The 20,585-nt window shown below is 45.0% G+C and overlaps 1 protein-coding gene across 6 annotated transcripts in view; it reads left to right on the top strand.

Annotated features, from left to right (window-relative positions):
* The window catches only part of LOC145337185 (cdc42 effector protein 2), a 28,400-nt gene extending 8,367 nt beyond the window's left edge, over positions 1–20,033 (top strand). For 2 of the 6 annotated variants that reach the window (XM_080181992.1, XM_080181987.1), the window contains exon 2: positions 14,274–20,033. In XM_080181992.1, coding sequence (XP_080038118.1) covers positions 14,535–15,323 — 789 coding nt within the window. In that variant the 5' untranslated portion in view covers positions 14,274–14,534 and the 3' untranslated portion in view covers positions 15,324–20,033. Of the gene's footprint in view, positions 1–6,545; positions 6,680–11,542; positions 11,582–14,273 lie in introns of those variants that run through there. The other 4 variants (XM_080181990.1, XM_080181988.1, XM_080181989.1 and 1 more) reach the window with 4 other exon arrangements.
* The last annotated feature ends 552 nt before the right edge of the window (positions 20,034–20,585 follow it).

Raw genomic sequence — 20,585 nt, 5'->3', positions numbered from 1 at the left:
AAATAGGATTAGAATAGACAGGTGCTCAGCAGCTGGCACAGGTTTGATGGGCTGAAGGGCCTCTTTCTGTGCTGTAATGACTTTGAGCAAATTCTTTGTTGTAATGTTGGGAAGTAGTTCTCTCCAGTAGCCTGGCCAACATTTAACTTTCAATCAGCATTGATGATAAACAGATTATCAAGTCAGTTACTTCATAGAATCTTGCTGTGTATAAAATGGTTGCTGTGTTTTCTACATTACATTACAACAGTGATTACAGTTCAAAACTGCTTTAAAGGTTAGTCTTGTCTGCATAATGAATTCTGTGTTCCAATTCAATGTCCTGTAGATGAAGCACTTTGAGATGTTTCTGCTGCATAAAGTTACATAATCAAGATATTTTCTCAAATTAGAGATACCTAGAATTTAACTGGTGCTTAAATAGGTGCCCGGGTTTTAAAAACAGATGATGTTTCACTGAAATGTGCTGGGCTGTCACTCTGAGTGCAGGAACTCTTGAACGAGCTACTGTTTGGGTGAATTGTTAAACCAATGTCCTGTATTTCGCCTCGGGCGACACTGAAAGATTCCGTAGCACTAATTGAAGAAGAATTGTGGAGTTCTCCCACTGTTTTGGCTACTTTTTAATCCCTGAACCAATACCTAAAATCTGGTCATTTACGTAATTGTTACTTGTAGGTTCTTGCTGTGTGCAAATTGGCTGAAAAGTTCCCTATATTACAGAGTTTACACTGCAGAAGTGTGCTGCATTGGTTGTAAAGTTTTTTTGTGACATTCTGAGGCCATATAAATGCAACTTATTTTTAAAGATATAATCATGTGTCATGCTTGGCCAGTGGTGATCTGGTCTTGAAAACTAAATGATACAAGCAGATATAACGGATATCTGGAAGAGTGTAGCCTGTTATCTGTTGAAGGATATTCAGATAGAACATAGAACATTACAGCGCAGTACAGGCCCTCCAGCCCTCTGTTGCGCCGACCAGTGGAACCAATCTAATGACCCTCTAACCTAAACTATTCCAATGTTATCCATGTGCCTATCCACTGACCATTTGAACGCCCTTAAAGTTGGCGAGTCCACAATTGCTTCCACGCCCTTACTACCCTCTGAGTAAAGAACCTACCTCTGACATCCGTCCAATAATTACCACCCCTTAATTTAAAGCTATGTCCCCTCGTATTAGCCGTCACCATCTGAGGAAAAAGGCTCTCACTATCCACCCTATCTAACCCTCTGATCATCTTGTTTGTGGGAAATCAACCTGCCTATCTACATACTCATATATCTGTCTGCCTATCCATCCATCCATCCATCTGTCTGCCAGTCTGTCCATCTATCCATCCATCAATACGCACGCTTATCTGTCCAACTGAGCATTCATCTATTTGTGTCAGTCAATCCATCCATCCAACCCTCCATCCATAGGTTCATTCATCCATCCATCTGTCTATCCCTCCATCCTTTCATCCATTCACCTGTCCTTCTATCTGTGTGTTCATTCATCCATCAGTCTGTCCCTCCATTTGTACATTTGTTCATCCATCCGTCTGTCTATCCGTCTATCCCTCCATCCATTCCATCCGTCCATCTGTCCTTTCCTCCTTCTGTCTGTCCGTTCATCCACCCATTCATCCATCCAGTCACCCATGAGTTATAAGCCACAATTTAATCAAACAATCAAGTCAACTGCATCAAATTTGAATATGCTTAACCAAAATGTGGGATATATTAGCCCTTTGGCAGCAGTTACTGTGACCATGCTGAAGGAATGTATTCAGTTTGGAATGTGTTGAAAAGATGGCCTTCCAGCAAATGCTTGGCTAGGGGGAAAGTGGCTCTTGTTAAAATGATACAGTGGCATGGGCAGCATGGTGGCACAGTGGTTAGCACTGTTGCCTCACAGCACCAGCGACCAGAGTTCAATTCCGGCCTCGGGTGATTGGGTGAAGTTTGCATTTTCTCCCTGCATTGGTTCAATGGTTTTCCACCAGGTGCTCTGGTTTCCTCGCTCAGTCCAAAGACATGTAGGTTAGGGGATTGGCCATACTAAATTGCCCTTTAGTGTCCAATGAAGTGTAGGTTATGGGGATTGGCCACGCTAAATTGTCCCTTAGCATCCAGTGATGTGTAGGTTAGGGGGATTGGCCATGTAAATTGCCCCTTAGCATCCAGTGATGTGTGGGTTGGGGGAGGAGGGGAAATTGGCCATGCTAAATTGCCTCTTAGTGCCCAATGATGTGTAGGTTAGGGGGATTGGCCATACCAAGTTGCCCCTACTGTCCAAAGATGTGTAGGTTAGGTGGATTGGCCTTGTAAATGTTTAGGGCTATGGAAGTAGGGCAGGGCAGAGGGCCTGGGTAAAACGTTCTGTCAGAGTTAGTGCAGACTCGATGGGCTGAGTGGCCTCGTGATTCAATGAAACATGATGTGGAGATGCCGGTGTTGGACTGGGGCAAACACAGTAAGAAGTCTCACAACACCAGGTTGAAGTCCAACAGATTTATTTGGTAGCAAATCCGCTAGCTTTTGGAGCGCTGCTCCTTCATCAGGTAAGTCCTGGTGAAGGAACAGCGCTCCAGGGGCTGGTGGCTTTTGCTACCAAATAAACCTGTTGGATTTAACATGGTGTTCTATGAAACCACCCAGTCAGCTGAATTTGTCCCTTTTTGGGACTTTGTGCAGATGCTGCCTTTCCCGGGAGTTGTCTGTGTACGCCACAGTGCAATAACTGCCTCCAGCGTAAGTTATAAGCCACAATTTAATCAAACAGGTCAAAGAATGCAATGGAATATAAATCACATTGATAATTTTAGTGGAGTCGGACACCTTAGGAACTTTCAAGTGGTTATTGGATAGGCACATGGAGCACACCAGAATGATATCTGTGGGAGTTTTCGCATTCTCCCTGTGCTTGCGTGGGTTTTCTCTGGGTGCTCCGGTTTCCTCCCACACCCCAAAGATGTGCTATTAGGCTGATTGGTGTAACAAATTGTCCCTAAATTAGTCTCCCCTCAATCTGGTTTCCAATGTGGAGTGCCACAAGCGTAGACAAAGGTCATGGGTGGAAGAGGGAACTCGTAGTGCTAAAATGGCAGCACAGGCATGTTGGGCCGAAGGGCCTGTTTCCCGTGCTGTGTTGTTCTTTGTTCTTTGACAGGGAGTGGGATAGCTTGATCTTGGGTTTGGACATAGCTCGGCACAACACTGAGGGCAGAAGGGCCTGTACTGTGCTGTACTGTTCTATGTTTCTATGTCTCTATAATTTTAGTTGGAGGTCAGACATTTTTGGAAGCAAATGGTGCAAGTCTCACCAACCTCACCTGAGTGGAGGTGTGAGAATGGGTGAACAGTATCGCAGAATCTTTTTAAAATTCATTCATGGGATACGTATTTTGCTGTCTGAGCCAGCATTTATTGCCTATTCCTGAGGGCAGTTGGAAGTCAACCACATTATTGTGGATCTGGAGTCACATGTAGGCCAGACCGGGTGAGGATGGCAGATTTCCTTTCCTAAAGGGACATTAGTGAACCAGATAGGTTTTTAACCACAGTCGACTGTGGCTTTGATTTGATTAGATTTATTATTGTCACATATTGGCATACAGTGAAAAATATTGTTTCTTGCGCGCTACACGGACAAAGCATTATGGGGAAGGAAAGGAGAGAGTGCAGAATGTAGTGTTACAGTCATAATTAAAGCATTGTTAGAAAGTTTAAGAGAACTAGAATAAACTTTTAGAAGCATAGAATGAGAGTAAAAGATAGAATTCGAAGGTATACCGGGCGCAGCTTGTAAAAAGTCGCTACGTTCCGATGCCATCTTGGAATTGGGTCTGGCCATTTAGAGGAGTGCAGAGATCTTAGGGAGGGGTTGTGGAGATGGAGGAGATTATAGAGGTGGGGAGGAGTGAGGCCATGGTGGGGTTTGAAGATAAAGATGAGAGTTTCAAAATTGAGGCATTACCCAACTGAAAGCCAGTCACCAGGAATGAGAGGTGAACAGGACTAACAGCAGGGTTTGAACCACCTCAACTTTATAGACGGGGATTACTAAAATGTTATTCGTCAATTAGCTTCACCCTAGATTTCCAGTGAGTCTCATGTGTCTGCTGACGGCTGAACTAGGCAACTCTGGTTTACACAATGGCAATGCAACACCATGCACAGTGATTTAGACGGCTGTTGATAATCTGCTGGTGTTAACGTCCACTGCTGTTGGTATTCACAGCTTCATGCTAAGAGCAAAATATTGGAATCTGAAACAAAAACAGAAAATCCTAGAAAACCTCAGCAGGTCTGACAGCATCTGTGGAGAAAGAATAGAGCCAACGTTTCCGGTCTGGATTACTCTTTGTCAGAGCTGGTTTCATGGTTACCATTTGAACTTTAAATTCCAACAATTTTTTAAAAATTGAATTTTAATTTCACTGTCTGCCTTGGTGGGATTTGAACTTGGGTTCCCACAGCATTACCTTGGATCTCTGCGTTGCTAGTGCAGAGACAATACCACTACGCCAATGCCTCAAACCACATCCTTAATTGGATTGGGCTGTAAATCCTGAATGTAGTCAAGGTGAACTTGAAGCACAGACGGATTTATAAAAAAAAGCACCTATCTCCTTCGGCCTCTATAAAATCCTTTGGAGAATAGCAGTCTCTCTTGCCTTACCTTATTGATATTGTATGACCAGTGCTTTTTGAAACTTTCCTTCCTGGCTTCTGCTTATTTGCAGGTAATATGATGAGCCTTACTTGGTCGTCACGTTATTGTATTTACATTAAAATGAAAGAAATTAGAGTGCATGCTTATTAGGGACTAAAAAAATCGAGATGAAATTCCATAATCTACTCTTTTAGTGTTAACTCATTTATCTTAAATTGGCCTTTAATTCACTGAAATAATAGACAGAGTAATCTTGTACAAGGATACCGATCCACTGGGTATTGCTATTACCCCAATTTGATTCTTGCCTGGTAAATTTTAATATGGTGTCTCATTCTTTACCCATTCTTTGCCAGGGCCACAGATCTGTGGACTTTAACTCCACTCTTCTCTTCAAACTTTGTAGGTGGGATTTTCTGGCTGCGCTCGACTTGAAACCTTTCCATGGTCTGCCCATGGTCTTCAGGAGGGACGATTCAAGATCATTCTGCCTGTCATGGGAATTTGACCCTGTATCATTAAATCATTGTCATTTGTTTAATTATTAGTGTCACAAATACACTGCAATGAATTTACTGTGAAAATCCCTGAGTCGCCACACTCCGGCATTTGTTTGGGTACACTGGGCGAGAATTTAGCATGGCCGATGTATCCTAACCAGCAAGTCTTTCGGACTGTGAGAGGAAGCTGGAGTACCCAGAGGAAACACATGTAGGAGATCATACAGATTCTGTATAGACAGTGACCCGACTTGGGAATTGAACCAGGGACCATGGCGCTGTGAGGCAGCAGTGTTAACCATTGTGCCACCGGTACTGCCCATTGTACAGCATGCAAGGAGGACATTTGGTCCAGCTAGCCTGTGCTGGGTCTTTTAAGAGCATTCGAGTTGGCCTCACTTCCTGCTCTTTCCTCCTATCACTGCAACTTATTCACCTACTATTGAATCTGTTTCCACCACTCTACGAGGCAATGCATTTCAAATCTTAATATCTATTCCATAAAGGAGCTCTTGGCTCATGCTGCCTTTAGTTGTTTTGCTGATCACCTTAAATCTGTATCCCCTAGCTTTCAACCCTTCATCCATTGGGAACAGTTTCTCTTTATTTAGTCTATTTAAATCATCGGACCATTGATTCCAAACTTATCTTCTGCTCTCGTCAACCATGTTGATGTCCCAGATTTTAGACCTTGATCCTTCTCTTAGAAGTTCTCAACATTGACAGGAGGATATGTTCCATGTGGGAACAACTTGATCAGCTGATTTCCCTTAGTGATGGCAATTTCCTGTGAATTTAAAAGCCTGTGGCTAATTGATTTAATCAATAAGAACATATAAGAACATAAGAAATAGGAGCAGGAGTAGGCCATCCAGCCCTTCGAGCCTGCCCCGCCATTCAATAACATCATGGCTGATCTGTCGCTGCTCAGTTCCACTTTCCCGCCCTCTCCCCATAACCCTTAATCCCCTCTCCTATCAAAAACCCATCAACCCGCGTCTTAAAAATATTTAGCGAGGCAGCCTCCACCATTTCAACGGGCAGAGAATTCCAGAGATTCACCACCCTTTGAGTGAAGAAGTTCCTCCTCAACTCCGTTCTAAACCGCCCCCTTTTTATCTTGAGGCTGTGCCCCCTAGTCCTATTGTCTTTTTTGAGCGGGAAGAGTCTTTCCACCTCTATCCTATCCATCCCAATGGATATCATATATATATATATATATGATATATATAAATATATATATAAATATATATCAATGGCAGAGCAATGAATCTCCTGAAAAGAAGGATGTAGCATTTATTTATTTAGTGCCTTGAATATTTTTAGGATATTTCCGAAATATTTTGCAACCAAATGAAATATAATTGATTGTGGTCAGTGCAGACTTGATGGGCCGAATCGCCTCCTTCCACTCTGTAGGGATTCTGGAATTCTCTGATCAGCTCGCATCGATCTGAAGGATGGTGGAAAGAACGTAATTAATGAATGAACAAAGCCAACTAATCCAGAAAGGTTTGGTCATTTATCATATTGCTGTTTTGCATTCCTGCTGTGGCAATTTGACTGCTGTTTGCGCTGCATCTTTTCCATTACGCTTTAGATCAATGTGAGTTGAGCCTAGAATCATAGAATCCCTACAGTGCAGAAGTAAGCCATTTGGCCCTTCGAACCTGCTCCACCATTCAGTGAGATCATGACTGATCTGATGTGAGCATCCTCAACTCTGCCTTATCCCTATAACCCTCGATTCCCTTACTGATTAAAAATCTCCCTGTCTCAGTCTTGAACAGACCTCACAACCTAACTGCTACAGCCCTCTGCGGTAGAGAATTCCACAGATTCATTATCATGGAATCATAGAATCCCTGCAGTACAGAAAGAGGCCATTTGGTCTATCGAGCCTGCACCAACAACAATCCCACACATGTCCTATCCCTGTAACCCCACATGTTTACCCCACTAATCCCCCTGAGATGAAGGGACACCCCTGAGTTGTTGCCTATGGTTGCCAGTAAGCACTGCTGCCTCACGGTGCCAGGGACTTGGGTTCAATTCCAGCCTCGGGTCACTGTCTGTTTGGAGTTTGCACATTCTCCCTGTGTCTGCATGGGCTTCCTCTGGGTGCTCTGGTTCCCTCCTGCAGTCTGAAGATGTGCAGATTAGGGGATAGACCAAACTAAATATGTGGGATTACAGGGATAGGGCCTGGGTGGGATTTTGTCAGTGCAGGCTCGATGGGCCGAATGGTCTCCTTCTGCACTGTAGGGGTTGTATGATTCCATGAATTTCCAGAGTTCCAATCAATGAAAAATGGGAAAGACTCCTGGCTGATACCATGAAGCTCAAATACATGAATGCTATGTTAATGACATAGATTTTAAAATAATCTTTCCATAGCTGTCCCCCACTATTTCCCCCACCACCCCCCACCCCTCCCCCCAAGTCTTTTTATTCTTTGAGATGACTCTTAACTCAAAACGCTGGTGGGTGGGTTGAGATGTTAAAAGTCTAATAGGTGCCTCCAACCCACCAAATTCCAGGTTGAATGGGGACAGGAAAAGGGATGGACAACCCAGTTAATTCCTCTGGATTGGTGGAAACGTTGTGTTCTGGCCTTTGAATCCCATCCCTGTCAAAGTTTAGATTTGGGGGGCACAAGTGGTGAGCACTGCTGCTTCACAGCGTCAAGGACCCGGGTCACAAGTAGGCTTATGTTGACAGTGCAATGAAATTTCTGTGAAAATCCCCTAGTCACCACACTGTTGGGGTACACTGTGGGAGAAGTTAGCATGGACAATGCACTTAACCAGCCTGTCTTTCAGGCTTGCAGCTAATGCACTTATACGACAAACTGTTCATTCATTATATGGCCCTCAAAAGATTATTAAGACAAGAGGAAGTAACTGTGTTGGATCAAATCATTCAGGAAACTCTTGCTCATCTGAATCATCTCTCCTTTATAACTTAAGCTCACACTGGATCTGTAGAAACCAACTTTTCCAGAAATAGCTTCACAAATGAGTGCTGCATATTGAGCTTGTCTTGAAGTTAAATGAAACCATCACATACTCCAGTGACCTGCCTCAGACATGCACCAGGGGGATATGTTTTATAGTGATTGTGAAATACTTCCCGAGGGGAAGGTCAATAAATCAATCACTTTAGGAATGCGGGACTTTGGCCAACAAATCTCTCACTGAGAATCTTTGGGAACCAAAATTGAAGCTGTTCGCTGGACTGGGATGTAGCCAGATTGTAATGGCTTCCAGGCTTGTTTAAAAACTGGTTTTGAGCACAATTCTGTTGTTGGGAGCTTGCAAATTGAATGCTGCGTCTCCCACATTGCACTTCAGTGTACTTCATTGGCTGTGAGGCAGATCCTATTCTTTTCTCCCTCATGTACTCAACATGTACTGTTCAATGAAGAAGGCATTTTACATAGCTGGCAATCTTTCAATCTAAAAGCAAGAGTGGGAGGAGCGCAGTCAGATCTCATCAGGGCATGGCTGAGATACCACTCTGTGAGTGGTGAGGAGAACATTAAAAAGCTTCAAGGTGATTTAGACAAGTTCAGTGTGTGGGCAAATGCATGGCAGATGCAGCATAACATGGGTTATTGTGAAGTTATCCACTTTGGACAGAGAAACAGAATGTCAGGGTATTATTTAACTGGTGATAGAGTGGGAAGTGTTGACATACAAAAGGACCTGAATGTCCTCGTATATCAGTCACTGAAAGCAAACAGAAATAAGGTCAATTATATGTTGTCCTTCATTGCAAGAGGACTCAAGTACAGGGGCAAGGACGTCTTACTGCAGATTTGTCTACTCAGTTATCTTAAGGGATACTTGAGCCTCCATTATGTGCCCACTTAAATTCCTTTGAGATTTGGATTTTGATTCTCTAATTAATGTTATTTATCACGCTGCAAGATAAATGGGCTAAGATAGTGTCAATTAGAAAAACTCGACCCTAGAATTATCTGGATCCTTCCCCTCAAAGAATTGACCTGCAGGAATCTGGAAGGTGGATGTATAGACATGAGGTTGAATGTTTTTTTTCTACTTTCTCCTGCCTGGCACAGTTGCTGTAACAAAGGTGGGAAGGTTAGGTGGATTGGCCATGCTAAATTGTCCCTTAGTGTCCAAAGATGTTTAAAGTTTATTTATTAGTGTCACAAGTAGGCTTACATTAACGCTGCAATGAAGTTACTGTGAAAATCCCCCAGTCGCCACACTTCGGCGCCTGTTCGGGTACACTAAGGGAGAATTGAGCATGGCCAATGCACCCTAAACAGCATGTCTTTGGGCTGTGGGAGGAAAGCGGAGCACCTGGAGGAAACCTACGCAGACATGGGGAGAATGTGTGAACTCCACACAGACAGTGACCCAAGCTGCGACTCAAACCCGGGTCCTTGGCGCTGTCAGGCAGCAGTGCTAACTGCTATGTATAGGTTAGGGGGATTAATGGGGCAAATGTGTGGGCAAACGGGAATAGATGCTCTGTTGGAAAGTCAGTGCAGACTCAATGGGCCAATTGGGCTCCTTCTGCACTGTAAGGATTCTGTGATTCTATGAACAGAGTGTGTAGGTAGATAATGGGAAAGAAGAGATTATACCCAACATGTTTATATAGCGCTTAACCCCGATGACAAGATTTGGATTTGAATAAGGATTTCCAGGCGACATGAACCAGTGTCCTTTGGCATTACTCCGATGTTGGGAAGTGAAGTAATGAGCAGTGCTTTGTAAGTGAAAATTAAAACTTTCCATTAATCAATGGATTTGTGAGTGGAAAATCATGTCTGATCAATTTGATTGAGTTTCTTGAAAGGGCAATCTAGAAGTTAGATGAGGGCAGTGCAGTCAACATTATCTACATGGACTTTAGCAAGGCCTTTCACAAGGAGGAACATGGCACGTTGTTGCATTAGGTTAAATCTCACGGGATCCAGAGTGAGGTAGCTAAATTGAGACAACATTGGCTTGAGGACAGAAGACAGAAGGTGGTTGCAGAGGGTTTTGTTGTTTTTCAAACTGGAGGCCTGTGACCAGCAGTGTGCCTCAGGGATCACTGCTGGGTCCACAGTTATTTATCATTTATATTAATGATTTGGATGAAAATTTAGAATGTTTGCAGATGACGCCAAGATTGGTGGCATAGTGGACGGTGAAGAAAGTTATCTAGGATTGCAAAGGGATCAATTGGGCCAGTGGGCCAATGAATGGCAGGTGGAGTTTAATTTAGATAAACGCGAGGTGATGCATTTTGGCACTTCAAACCAGGGTGGGACTTACTCGGTTAATGATAGGGTGTTGAGGAGAGTTACAGAACAAAGAGATCTCAGGGTACAGGTTCATAGCTCCTTGAAAGTGGAGTCACTAGTGGACAGGGTGGTGAAGGCATTTGGCATGCTTGGTTTCATTGGTCAGAACATTGAATACAGGATTTGGGAGGCCTTGTTGAAGTTGTACAAGACGTTGGTAAGGCCACATTTGGAATACTGTGTACAGTTCTGGTCACCCTATTATAGAAAGAGTGCAGAAAAGATTTGCAAGGATACTAGCAGGACTTGATGGTTTGAGTTATAAGGAGAGGCTGGAAAAAGTGGGACTTTTTTCCCTGGAGCAGAGGAGGCTTAGGGGCGAACTGATAGAGATCTATAAAATAATGTGGGGTATAAATAAGGTCAACATCTTTTTCCAGAGGTAGGGGAGTCTAAAATTAGAGGGCATAGCTTTCAGGTGAAAGGGGAGAGATACACAAGGGAAATATTTTCACACAGAGGGTGGTGAGTATCTGAAACAAGCTACCAGAGGTAGTAGTAGAGGCGGGGAGAAATGTTGTCTTTTAAAAAGCATTTAGACTGTTACATGAGTAAGATGGTTTCAGTAGGATTTGGGCCAAATGCAGGCAATTGGGAGTAGCTTAATGGTAAAAACTGGGTGGCATGGCCAAGTTGGACTGAAAGGCCTTTTCCTATGCTGTAAACCCCTATAACTCTATGGGCCTTATTTTACTATTGTGTTGCACCCACTTTAGGTCGTGAAAACTTGGTAAAGTCGGGCATGAGACGAATACTGCAATCTACACCTGCCTCTGCGCCAGGCCCCTTTTACCAACACCCAAAAATAGCTAAGATCGGGACCGCACCCGAAATGGGCAACAACGGCCATTTTAATGCATTTGCATGCATTTAAATTGGCTTAATGAGCTGCACACCCAACTTTACCGGCACTTCTCCCTTTACCACCGCGTTCGCCCATCCAGATTTGGCGCAAAACAGACATGGCAGCGGACCCCCCTCCCTCCCCCCTCACTGATGACAGGCAGAGTGACAGCAGATCCTCCGCCCTACCCCCGCTCCCTCCTCACTGACCACAGTCCGATTTGAGTGCTCCAGCTAGTGAGGAGGTAAGTGATGAGCATCCGATGGCTCTCTGTTTGAGATCGGTGGGGGGGGTCCGCTGCCACTCTGCCCACGATCAGTGAGGGGGAAGTTGGGGGGGGGGGGGGCGGTGTCCGCTGCTACTCTGCCTTTGATCGGTGAGGGGGAAGGGAGGGGTCCGCTGCCACTCTGCCTTTGATCGGTGAGGGGGAAGGGAGGGGTCCGCTGCTACTCTGCCTTTGATCGGTGAGGGGGAAAGGGGGGGGAGGGAGCTGCAATCGGTCTGGGTAGTGGGTGGGTGGGGGGAATAAAGGGGTCAGTAACGTTGTGGGGTAATATCTGTGGGGACCAGGGGGAGGCATTATCCGGCCCGGGAGGGATGTGGCAGGGAGCTGCATTCTATCTTTCTATGCATGCGCAGTTGGAGGTGCCGATCGGAACTGCAGGGTTTCGGGCGCATTAAGCCCTGCCAACAGGCTTCTAGAGCGCGATTCGGAATTGCTGATATTTTTTGAGGCAGAGTGTGTATGGGGGGGTGCCTGTGAATGGGTTTAAAAGTCGGATCTGAAACACTCCCAGATTCAAGTCCGCCCAGCACTTAGAATCAAAATGGTAAAAATAGGCTCACTGACTCAAAAATTGTTGGGCCTTCATAAAAAAAAAATGTTCAGTACTATTCCCTCATTTTTGGTAAAACTCTCTTGGTAATTTGCTAATATCTTTGTGGATAATCAGTAAGAATGGAATGTTTGCATAACAAAAACTGGCAGCAGTTGTGTTGTTTTGTTTAATTTCACTGAGCTGCAGTATAATGTAAATCAAGTAAACTGTGGGAATTATTGACTTGTTTTACTCGAGCATTTAGAGTTTTCTGCTTTCAAGTTCAGCAGAGATGGATTTACAAGGGCCCTTTCATTATTTTCAACGTTCACATTTATGGGCCAAGAGTAACGTAGGTGGAAGTCTTTATGGATTATTAAACCCGCTGGGAAAAGAACAATGTGGTTCTTCGAGGGAGGAAAAACTTATGAATTAATCTGCATTTTTTTCCGTAGCTAGCCTTTTACTGGGAGAGTAAAGGAATTAACATTGACTCTTTCTTTCTTTGATTGTTGTCCTACACCACATGGACTGCAGCAGTTCACAAAGGGCAGCTCACCCACCACCTTCTCAAGGGCAATCAGGGATGCGGAGTAAACCCTAGCCAGTGACACCCACACCCCATGAATGAATTAAAAAAAAAGAATGACAGCAGTAGTGTTCTGTGCAAATTGGGAACTCCACTTTATTGAGGGGCAGGAGTCTCAATCCTCGAGTTATTGGCCGACGCTATAGGACCCCTGTGAAATTGTGCTCAGTCGCGCTGCTGGTATTGGCAATATGGATAGTGGATGCCTCCCTTTCTCTGTACCCTTCTCCAGTCAGCACAACCCTCCTCTGTAACCTCCTCTTGCCCTAATACCTCCAAAACTTCCTCCAGTCCCTGCAGCCTATCTGCCCCGCCCCCCAAATTTCTACAACCTCCTCCAGCCCTATAACCTTCCCCAATCCCCATTATCTCCTTCAGTCCCTACAACCTTCCCCAATCTCTGTAACCTCTTCCAGCCCTATAATGCTCCCTAATCTCTATTACCCCCAACAGCCCTCCCAAGTCTCCTCTGAAACATCCTCCAGTCCTGCAATGCTCCCAAATCTCTCCAACTTCCTCCATCCACTGCCCCCTCCTAAATCTCTGGAACCTCCTCCAGCCTGTATAACCCTCCCAAACCTGCACCATTCACTAGCCTTTCTAAACTTCTGTAACCTCATCCAGTCCCTTCAACCTTCACAACTCTCCCTAACTTCCTGCAGCCCTCCCAAATTTCTGTAACTTCTTTATTTTATCACCTCCCCAATCTCTGTAACCGCGCCTAGTCCCTACAACCCCCTTAAAACACCTCCATCCACTACCCTCTCCTAAATCATTATAACCTCTTTCAGCCCAACAACTCTCTCTTTCTCTGCAATCACCTCCAGCTTGATTCCATGAAATCAGGCATCCCGTGGATTTGGCCAGTCTTTCAAACTTGGACCATGCAGGTGCACTAAACACCAGTGCTAAGCATTCACAAATGGATGTGTGCCCAGCTGCATGAGATACCCCCCCTCCCCTATCCAACTTGCTTTTGACTTCCGTCACCATGGAGGTGTTTGTGGATACACCGAGGTCTGTGTTCTTTGGAAGTTTGTTAGTGACATGGTGCACTCATCCAGAAAGGGAAGTGGACTTGGTCACCCACAGGAGGCCCTGCCCACTGAAGGGTTTTCAGGGAACACTTCTCCTACTTTCACCTCGGCCCAAAGTAATGCTTCAAGCAGGAGTTGGCCAGAGAATTGTACCACATTCTGACACCCAGCTGAGAATGCTTTCTACTCAGCAACGACAGTGATCACAACCAAGAGTGAAATTCTCCTCACCATAAGATCAACCTCAGTGCATCAACTATTGTTGCAGCTAAGATTCTCTAACTTTTACAAGGGATTGTTCTGGTTAATATTCATTTAAAACATAAAACAACTTGCTAGCCATCAGTCTGCTGCAAATCTGTACACAGCGGATTACAAGTTAAAGAAAGCCAAATTGAGGTAAAATGTGATTAGAAATCTGTAAAGTGATGAAATCTGTAAAGTGAAACTAGCAACAGACATTTAATGCATCAGTTTTTTGTGTGTTTTCAGGCTCTGGTGTATAAGGAGGTGACAGATTCCTCACAGCCCTGGTCTTTGCCTTTTTAAACCCTCAAATCTGAGGCAGAACCAAGATCAGTAGCATTGCTGCCGAGGTGAGAATCATCTTCATCCGTGATGCCAATGCATTAATAATACAGGAGCTGCCGGCAAGGGAGGAGCTTCACTGAAGAGGAGTCAAGAACGGTTTTCTAGCAATTGGATTTTTTCTGCCAGTTGATGTCTAGCTCAGCCTGAAAAGCTCAGCACGTCATGCCTGCAAAAACCCCCATGTATCTAAAGACATCGACTCCCAAGCGGGGCAAGAAAATGAGGCTACGCGACGTTCTGTCCAGTGACATGATTAGTCCACCCCTGGGCGATTTCCGCCACAGTGCCCACATCGGGAGGGGCGGCGAAGATGACATGTTCGGGGACATCTCCTTCTTGCAGGGCAAGTATGATCTCCTTCCAAACCTCAGCAGGCGGTCAACTTCTCAAAGCACGGGGCAAGGACTGGACGGCAAATGCAGCTATGAGGGGCCTTTTAACAGTGGAACGGGGGGCTATCCCACCCTCCTGAAAAATGCCGTGTCTCTCCCGGCGTTCGCTGGCACGCACAAAAGCCAAGAGCAGGAGCAAGCGCCTCCAAAACCTCCCAGACTCCACCTGGAGGAAGGCACTGGCCAGAGATCACTGTCGGTCAGCTGTACGACAGAATGCTTCCACAGCACCGAAGAAATGTTCACCATCCCAGCACTCGGCAAGACAGCCGGCTCATCAGTTTCCTTACTAGCAGAGTCAAACACTTCCTCGGAATGCTCTGTCATTGGCATTGGGGAGCTGGATAGGAAACGAGCCTTAATCTACAACAGCGAGATGTCCCTCAACAATGAGAGTCTCTTTCCTTCTGACTCCTACCTGAGTGGATCTGAATCCTCCCTGGGTTTGGACCTAGACTTGGGGCCGTCAATATTGGATGACGTTCTCAGTATTATGGACGGATACAAGATCCAGCAAAATAAATGTAATAAAACTCTGCCAGTGGTGGAAGGCTGCTGAAGGAATGACAATGACATTGTTAACATGAAAGATGTACTATTCTGGCCGGTGGCTGGTAACAGCTTAAGGAAATCCTACTTGAGCCTCAGTCTGTGAGCAAATGTTTGAAATGACTCCTTCTGAAGAATCACAGATCTGTCACTTGCTAAACTGGAACTTCATTCACATGTTCGTGTTCATGTAAGGAAGTTGACGGGACACAGAAAATAAACTATGACCTGTTCTTCTTTAACTTTATCCAACTCCCTTCAACCCTGGACGATAACATAATCATAGACAATACTGTGAGCCAGAAATGCTATTGTTTAAAAGTCCTGTTAAACTCTGAACTTGCAACGTTAACAAATGGTTATTGTCTGCACTCTCTGTAGAATGACGTAATCGTAGAGAGTTCAGACAAGGTGTTATGATGAAACCGAAATGGTTAATGAACTAGTTGAATTAGTTAGGAGTTTTCAACAATTAGATAGCCTCATAATCACTATTATTGATAGCAGCCCTTTATTCCAGAATGAGAAAACTGAATAAAGCTGGCAGAAATTGGCTCTCAACTCTGGATACTGGATGGCTCCCTTTCTCTGTATCTCTACAACTTCACAATTCTTTGTATCCTTCTCCAGCAATCCTTCCAAATCTCTAGCCAACTCCAACCCATACATCCTTCCCAAAACCATGTACCCTCCTCCAGCTCATACATCCTTCCCAAATCTATGTACCCTTTTCCAGCCCAGCAACCCTTCCAAATTTCTGTACCTCTCTCCAGCCCCTACATCCCTCCCAAATCTCTGTATCCCTCTCCAGCCCTACAATCTCCCAAATCTCTGTACCCCTCTCCAGACCCTACATCTCTCCCAAAGCTCTGTTACCACCGCCCCCCACCTCCCCCCCCCCAACAAATCCTGCAATCCCTCAAATCTCTGTCACCATCCCCAGACCCTACACTCCTCCCAATTCTCTGAAACCATCTCCAGACCCTACATATATCCCAATCTCTGTACTCCTCTCCAAACCCTACAATATCTCAAATCTCTGTCACCCTCTCCAGCCCCTACATTACTCCCAAATCTCTTTAACCATCTCCAAACCCTACATCCTACCAAAATCTCTGTAACCATTCTCCAGGCCCCACATCCCTCCCAAATCTCTTCAACCATCTCTAACCCTGAGAACCCTCCTTCAATTCTGGCCTAATGTGCACTCCCAGCATCATTTGCTCCACCGTCGGCGGCCTTTATTTCAGCTGCCTTGCTCCCAGTGCTGTAATTGACCCCATGTAACACTGGGGCCTACTCTGGCCTAGGGATAGGATAGAACCAAGGCAGCTTGCTGGTCTGTTGTTTTCAGAGCTGATAATGATAAATTTAAAACATTAGTAATTAACACTTTCACATCATGAGACAATAGAGGGGAGGCAAAATTTTGAAAAAAACATACTCACCATTCAGTTGTTCGTTCAGAAATTCCCCGATCGCCCAGTCTAAGCTACAACTATCTACTCCAAAAGTGGATGGACTGTCCTCTTAATTCTAAACTGTCTGACCCCACACTCCAGCCATAAGTCAGCCAACGCATCCAACCTTGTGATGTACGGCCTTCCTACACAAATTGGAAAGCAAAAAGACTCGTTACCCAATTGTGTACAGTTTTAGTCACCTAGTTACAGGAAGGATGTAAATAAGGTTGAAAGAGTGCAGAGAAGGTTCACAAGGATGTTGCTGGGACTTGAGAAGCTGAGTTACAGAGAGTGATTGAATAGGTTAGGACTTTATTCCCTGGAGTGTAGAAGAATGAGGGGAGATTTGATAGAGGTGTATAAGATTTTGATGGGTATAGTTAGAGTGAATGCAAGCAGGCTTTTTCCACTGAGGCTAGAGGAGAAAAAAGTCCAGAGGGCATGGGTTAAGGGTGAAAGGAGAAAAGTTTAAAGGGAATATTGGGGAGGGCTTCTTCACACAGAGAGCGGTGGAAGTGTGGAATGAGCTGCCAGATAAAGTGGTAAATGCGGAGTCACTTTTAACATTTAAGAAAAACTTCGACGGGTTCATGGACGAGAGGGGTATGGCGGGATGTGGTTCAAGTGCAGGTCAGTGGGACTAGGCGAAAAATGGTTCGGCACAGACAAGAAGAGCCAAAAGGCCTGTTTCCAAGCTGTAATTTTCTATGGTTCTAATTGGATGATTCCTGGCTGTCAGCCACACAGCAGCTCCCTCCCAGCCCCTGCTCCAACTATTTTCAATATTTCTATATCTGCTAAAGAAAAATGCTCAAGGAAGATTTTAAGAAGTTATATTTTTTAATGTGCAGATGATTTTTCTCCAGGGTCATGTACAGCTGTTACCTGGAAATAAATACTCAATTCCTGGAGATTCCAGGCCAACCCTGGAAGGTTGGCATCCTTACATTCCACACACCTTGGCCAACATTCTCTGGCAGTCCCCACCACCGGGATCTGCTGGCCCTGCAGTGGCAGAAGGTGCAAACAACAGGAAATCTTGTTTTTTTTTAAAAAATTCATTCATGGGACATGTGTGTTGCTGGCTGGCCAGCATTTAGTGTCCATCCCCAGTTGCCCGAGAGCAGTTGAGGGTCAACCCCATTGCTGTGGCTCTGGAGTCACATATAGGCTGGACCGTGTAAGGATGGCAGATTTCCTTCCCTAAAGGGACATTAATGAACCAGATGAGTTTTTCCAGCAATCAACAATGGTTTCATGGACGTCAGTAGAATCTTAATTCCAGTATTTCATATTGTATTTAAATTTCACCAACGGCCGTGGCGGGATTCGAACCCGGGTGTCCAGAACATTAGCTGAATTTCTGGATTAATAGTATAGCGCTAATACCACTAGACCATCGCCTCCCTGTTGATGGTGGCAGCATCAGAAGATCTTGTCGCCACCAATGGCGGGCCACCTCTGCCATTACCAGAGCTCTGCAGAACGGACGTGGAAAATCCTGCCCCATATCTTAACCAAAACATATCTTGCAAGCAGCCAGCTCTCTGACATCCGCAATTGTTATTGTGCTGTTGTTGGCTAAGAACAATGATCGGGGAGGGCGGTCATGACACCATAGCCTTCCCGTTCCCCCTGCAAGGGCTTGTCTCGTCTCTGTCTGAAAGATAAAACACTCCATGGTAAAGTCAGACTGATGTATTGCTGAGCCTTTCCCGGAATTACGGTTATCGGGAACAGAAATGCCTCTGGCTATTAAATGGGAGAATGTTGTGTGCTTGGCCCTGTTGATCTGTCCTTTTTAAAAAGTATCCATTAATTAGCATGTGCCCTTGAATGGGACAGATCACAGATCCACCATCACTACTGTAAGGAATACATTGTACAAACGTAATCTTAAGCAACTAAAGCTCATTATCTGCAGAATGGAATTTAATCTCTGTTTTTGTGTTTACGTTTCAAATGTTAAAATACTTAATTGGTTATTCCTCCAAAACCAAGTTCCATTTCTTACAAAATGACTGTTTCAGAATATGTTGCAATTTACCGAGCGCTAAATATTCCACTTCTTACCCGAGGTGGTGACCCTGAATGTTGTGCTGGGGAGGCAAAGCAGTGATGCTACAGATATGTTACTCCTAGGGTTACAAAAGATACTCAGCATAGGCCATTCAGTCCAACTGTCCCTGCTGGTGTTTGTGCTCCACTTGAACAGCCTCTCATTTTTTTTTCTCATCTAAATCCATCAACATAATCCTCTATTCCCTTCTCTCTCAAGTGCTTTCCAGCCACCCCTTAAATACATCGATACTGTTCACTTAGAAGATATGTGGGAGGAGGCCATTTGGCCCTTCGAGCCTGCTCCACCATTCATTACAATCATGGCTGATCGTCCAACTGAGTAGCTTAATCTTGCTTTTTCAGCATAACCTTGATCCCATTCGCCCCGAGTGCTATATCCAGCTGCTTCTTGAATACGTTCAATGTTTTGGCATCAACTACTTCCTGTGGTAATGAATTCCACAGGCTCACCACTCTCTGGGTGAAGAAATGTCTCCTCACCTCCAACCTAAATGGTCTACCCTGAATCCTTAGACTGTGACCCCTGGTTCTGGACTCCCCCAACATTGGGAACATCCTCCCTGCATCCACCCTATTTAGCCCTGTTAGAATTTTATAAATCTCTATGAGAACCCCCTCCCTCATTTCTAGCGAAAATAATACTAACCTAGTCAATCTCTCCTCATACATCAGGCCTGCCATCTCCGGAATCAGCCTCCAACTATTCCCTGTGGTAGCAAGTTCCATATTCTCATCACTGTCTGGGTAAAGATGCTTCTTTTTCTGAATTACGTATTTGGCTTCTTGTTGACTGTCTTTTCCACTATGCCTACTGCCAATTCATGATGGCTGATGCAACATGGCCAATTCAAGATGGCCATACAAGATGGTTGATGCAGGATGGCTGTACGAGATGGTCAGTTTAAGATGTCATGATGTGGGTATGCCGGCGTTGGACTGGCGTAAACACAGTAAAAAGTCTGACAACACCAGGTTTTAGTCCAACCTATTTATTTGACAATATACTCACAAGCTTTCGGGGTTAGCCCCTTCGTCAGGTGAATGGAGAGTTCTGGCCTCAGACAGAGCATATAAAGCACAGACAGTTTAGAGATTACTGATTAGAATGCGAATCCTTACACCTAACCTGCTGTTCAAGACCTGAAGTGGCTGATGATGTGAGTGGAAGGAGCACTGATCACAGGTTAAGGAGATGTGTATTGTCTCCAGACAGTACAGTAAGTGAGGTTTTGCAAACCCAGGCAAGTCACGGGGGTTACAGATAGTGCGACATGAACCCAAGATCCCTGTTGAGACCGTCCTCATGTGTGCGGAACTTGGCTGTCAGTCTCTGTTCAGCGACTCTGCGCTGTCGTGTGTCGTGAAGGCCGCCTTGGAGAATGCTTACCTGAAGGTCAGAGGCTGAATGCCCGTGACCACTGAAGTGTTCGCCAACAGGAAGGGAACAGTCTTGCCTGGTGACTGTCGAGCGATGTTCATTCATCCGTTGTCGTAGCGTCTGCATGGTCTCCCCAATGTACCATGCTTCGGGACATCCTTTCTTGCAACGTATCAGGTAGACAATTTTGGCCGAGTTGCAAGAGTATTTACCATGTACCTGGTGGATGGTATTCTCACGTGTGATGATGGTATCCATGTCGATGATCCGGCATGTCTTGCAGAGGTTGCTGTGGCAGGGTTGTGTGGTATTGTGGTCACTGTTCTCCTGAAGGCTGGGTAGTTTGCTG

This window comes from Carcharhinus amblyrhynchos, unplaced genomic scaffold (assembly GCF_965287045.1).
Source record: "Carcharhinus amblyrhynchos unplaced genomic scaffold, sCarAmb.v2.hapA scaffold_44, whole genome shotgun sequence".
NCBI classification, from domain to species: domain Eukaryota; kingdom Metazoa; phylum Chordata; class Chondrichthyes; order Carcharhiniformes; family Carcharhinidae; genus Carcharhinus; species Carcharhinus amblyrhynchos.
This window is presented reverse-complemented; position numbering and strand designations above follow the sequence as displayed.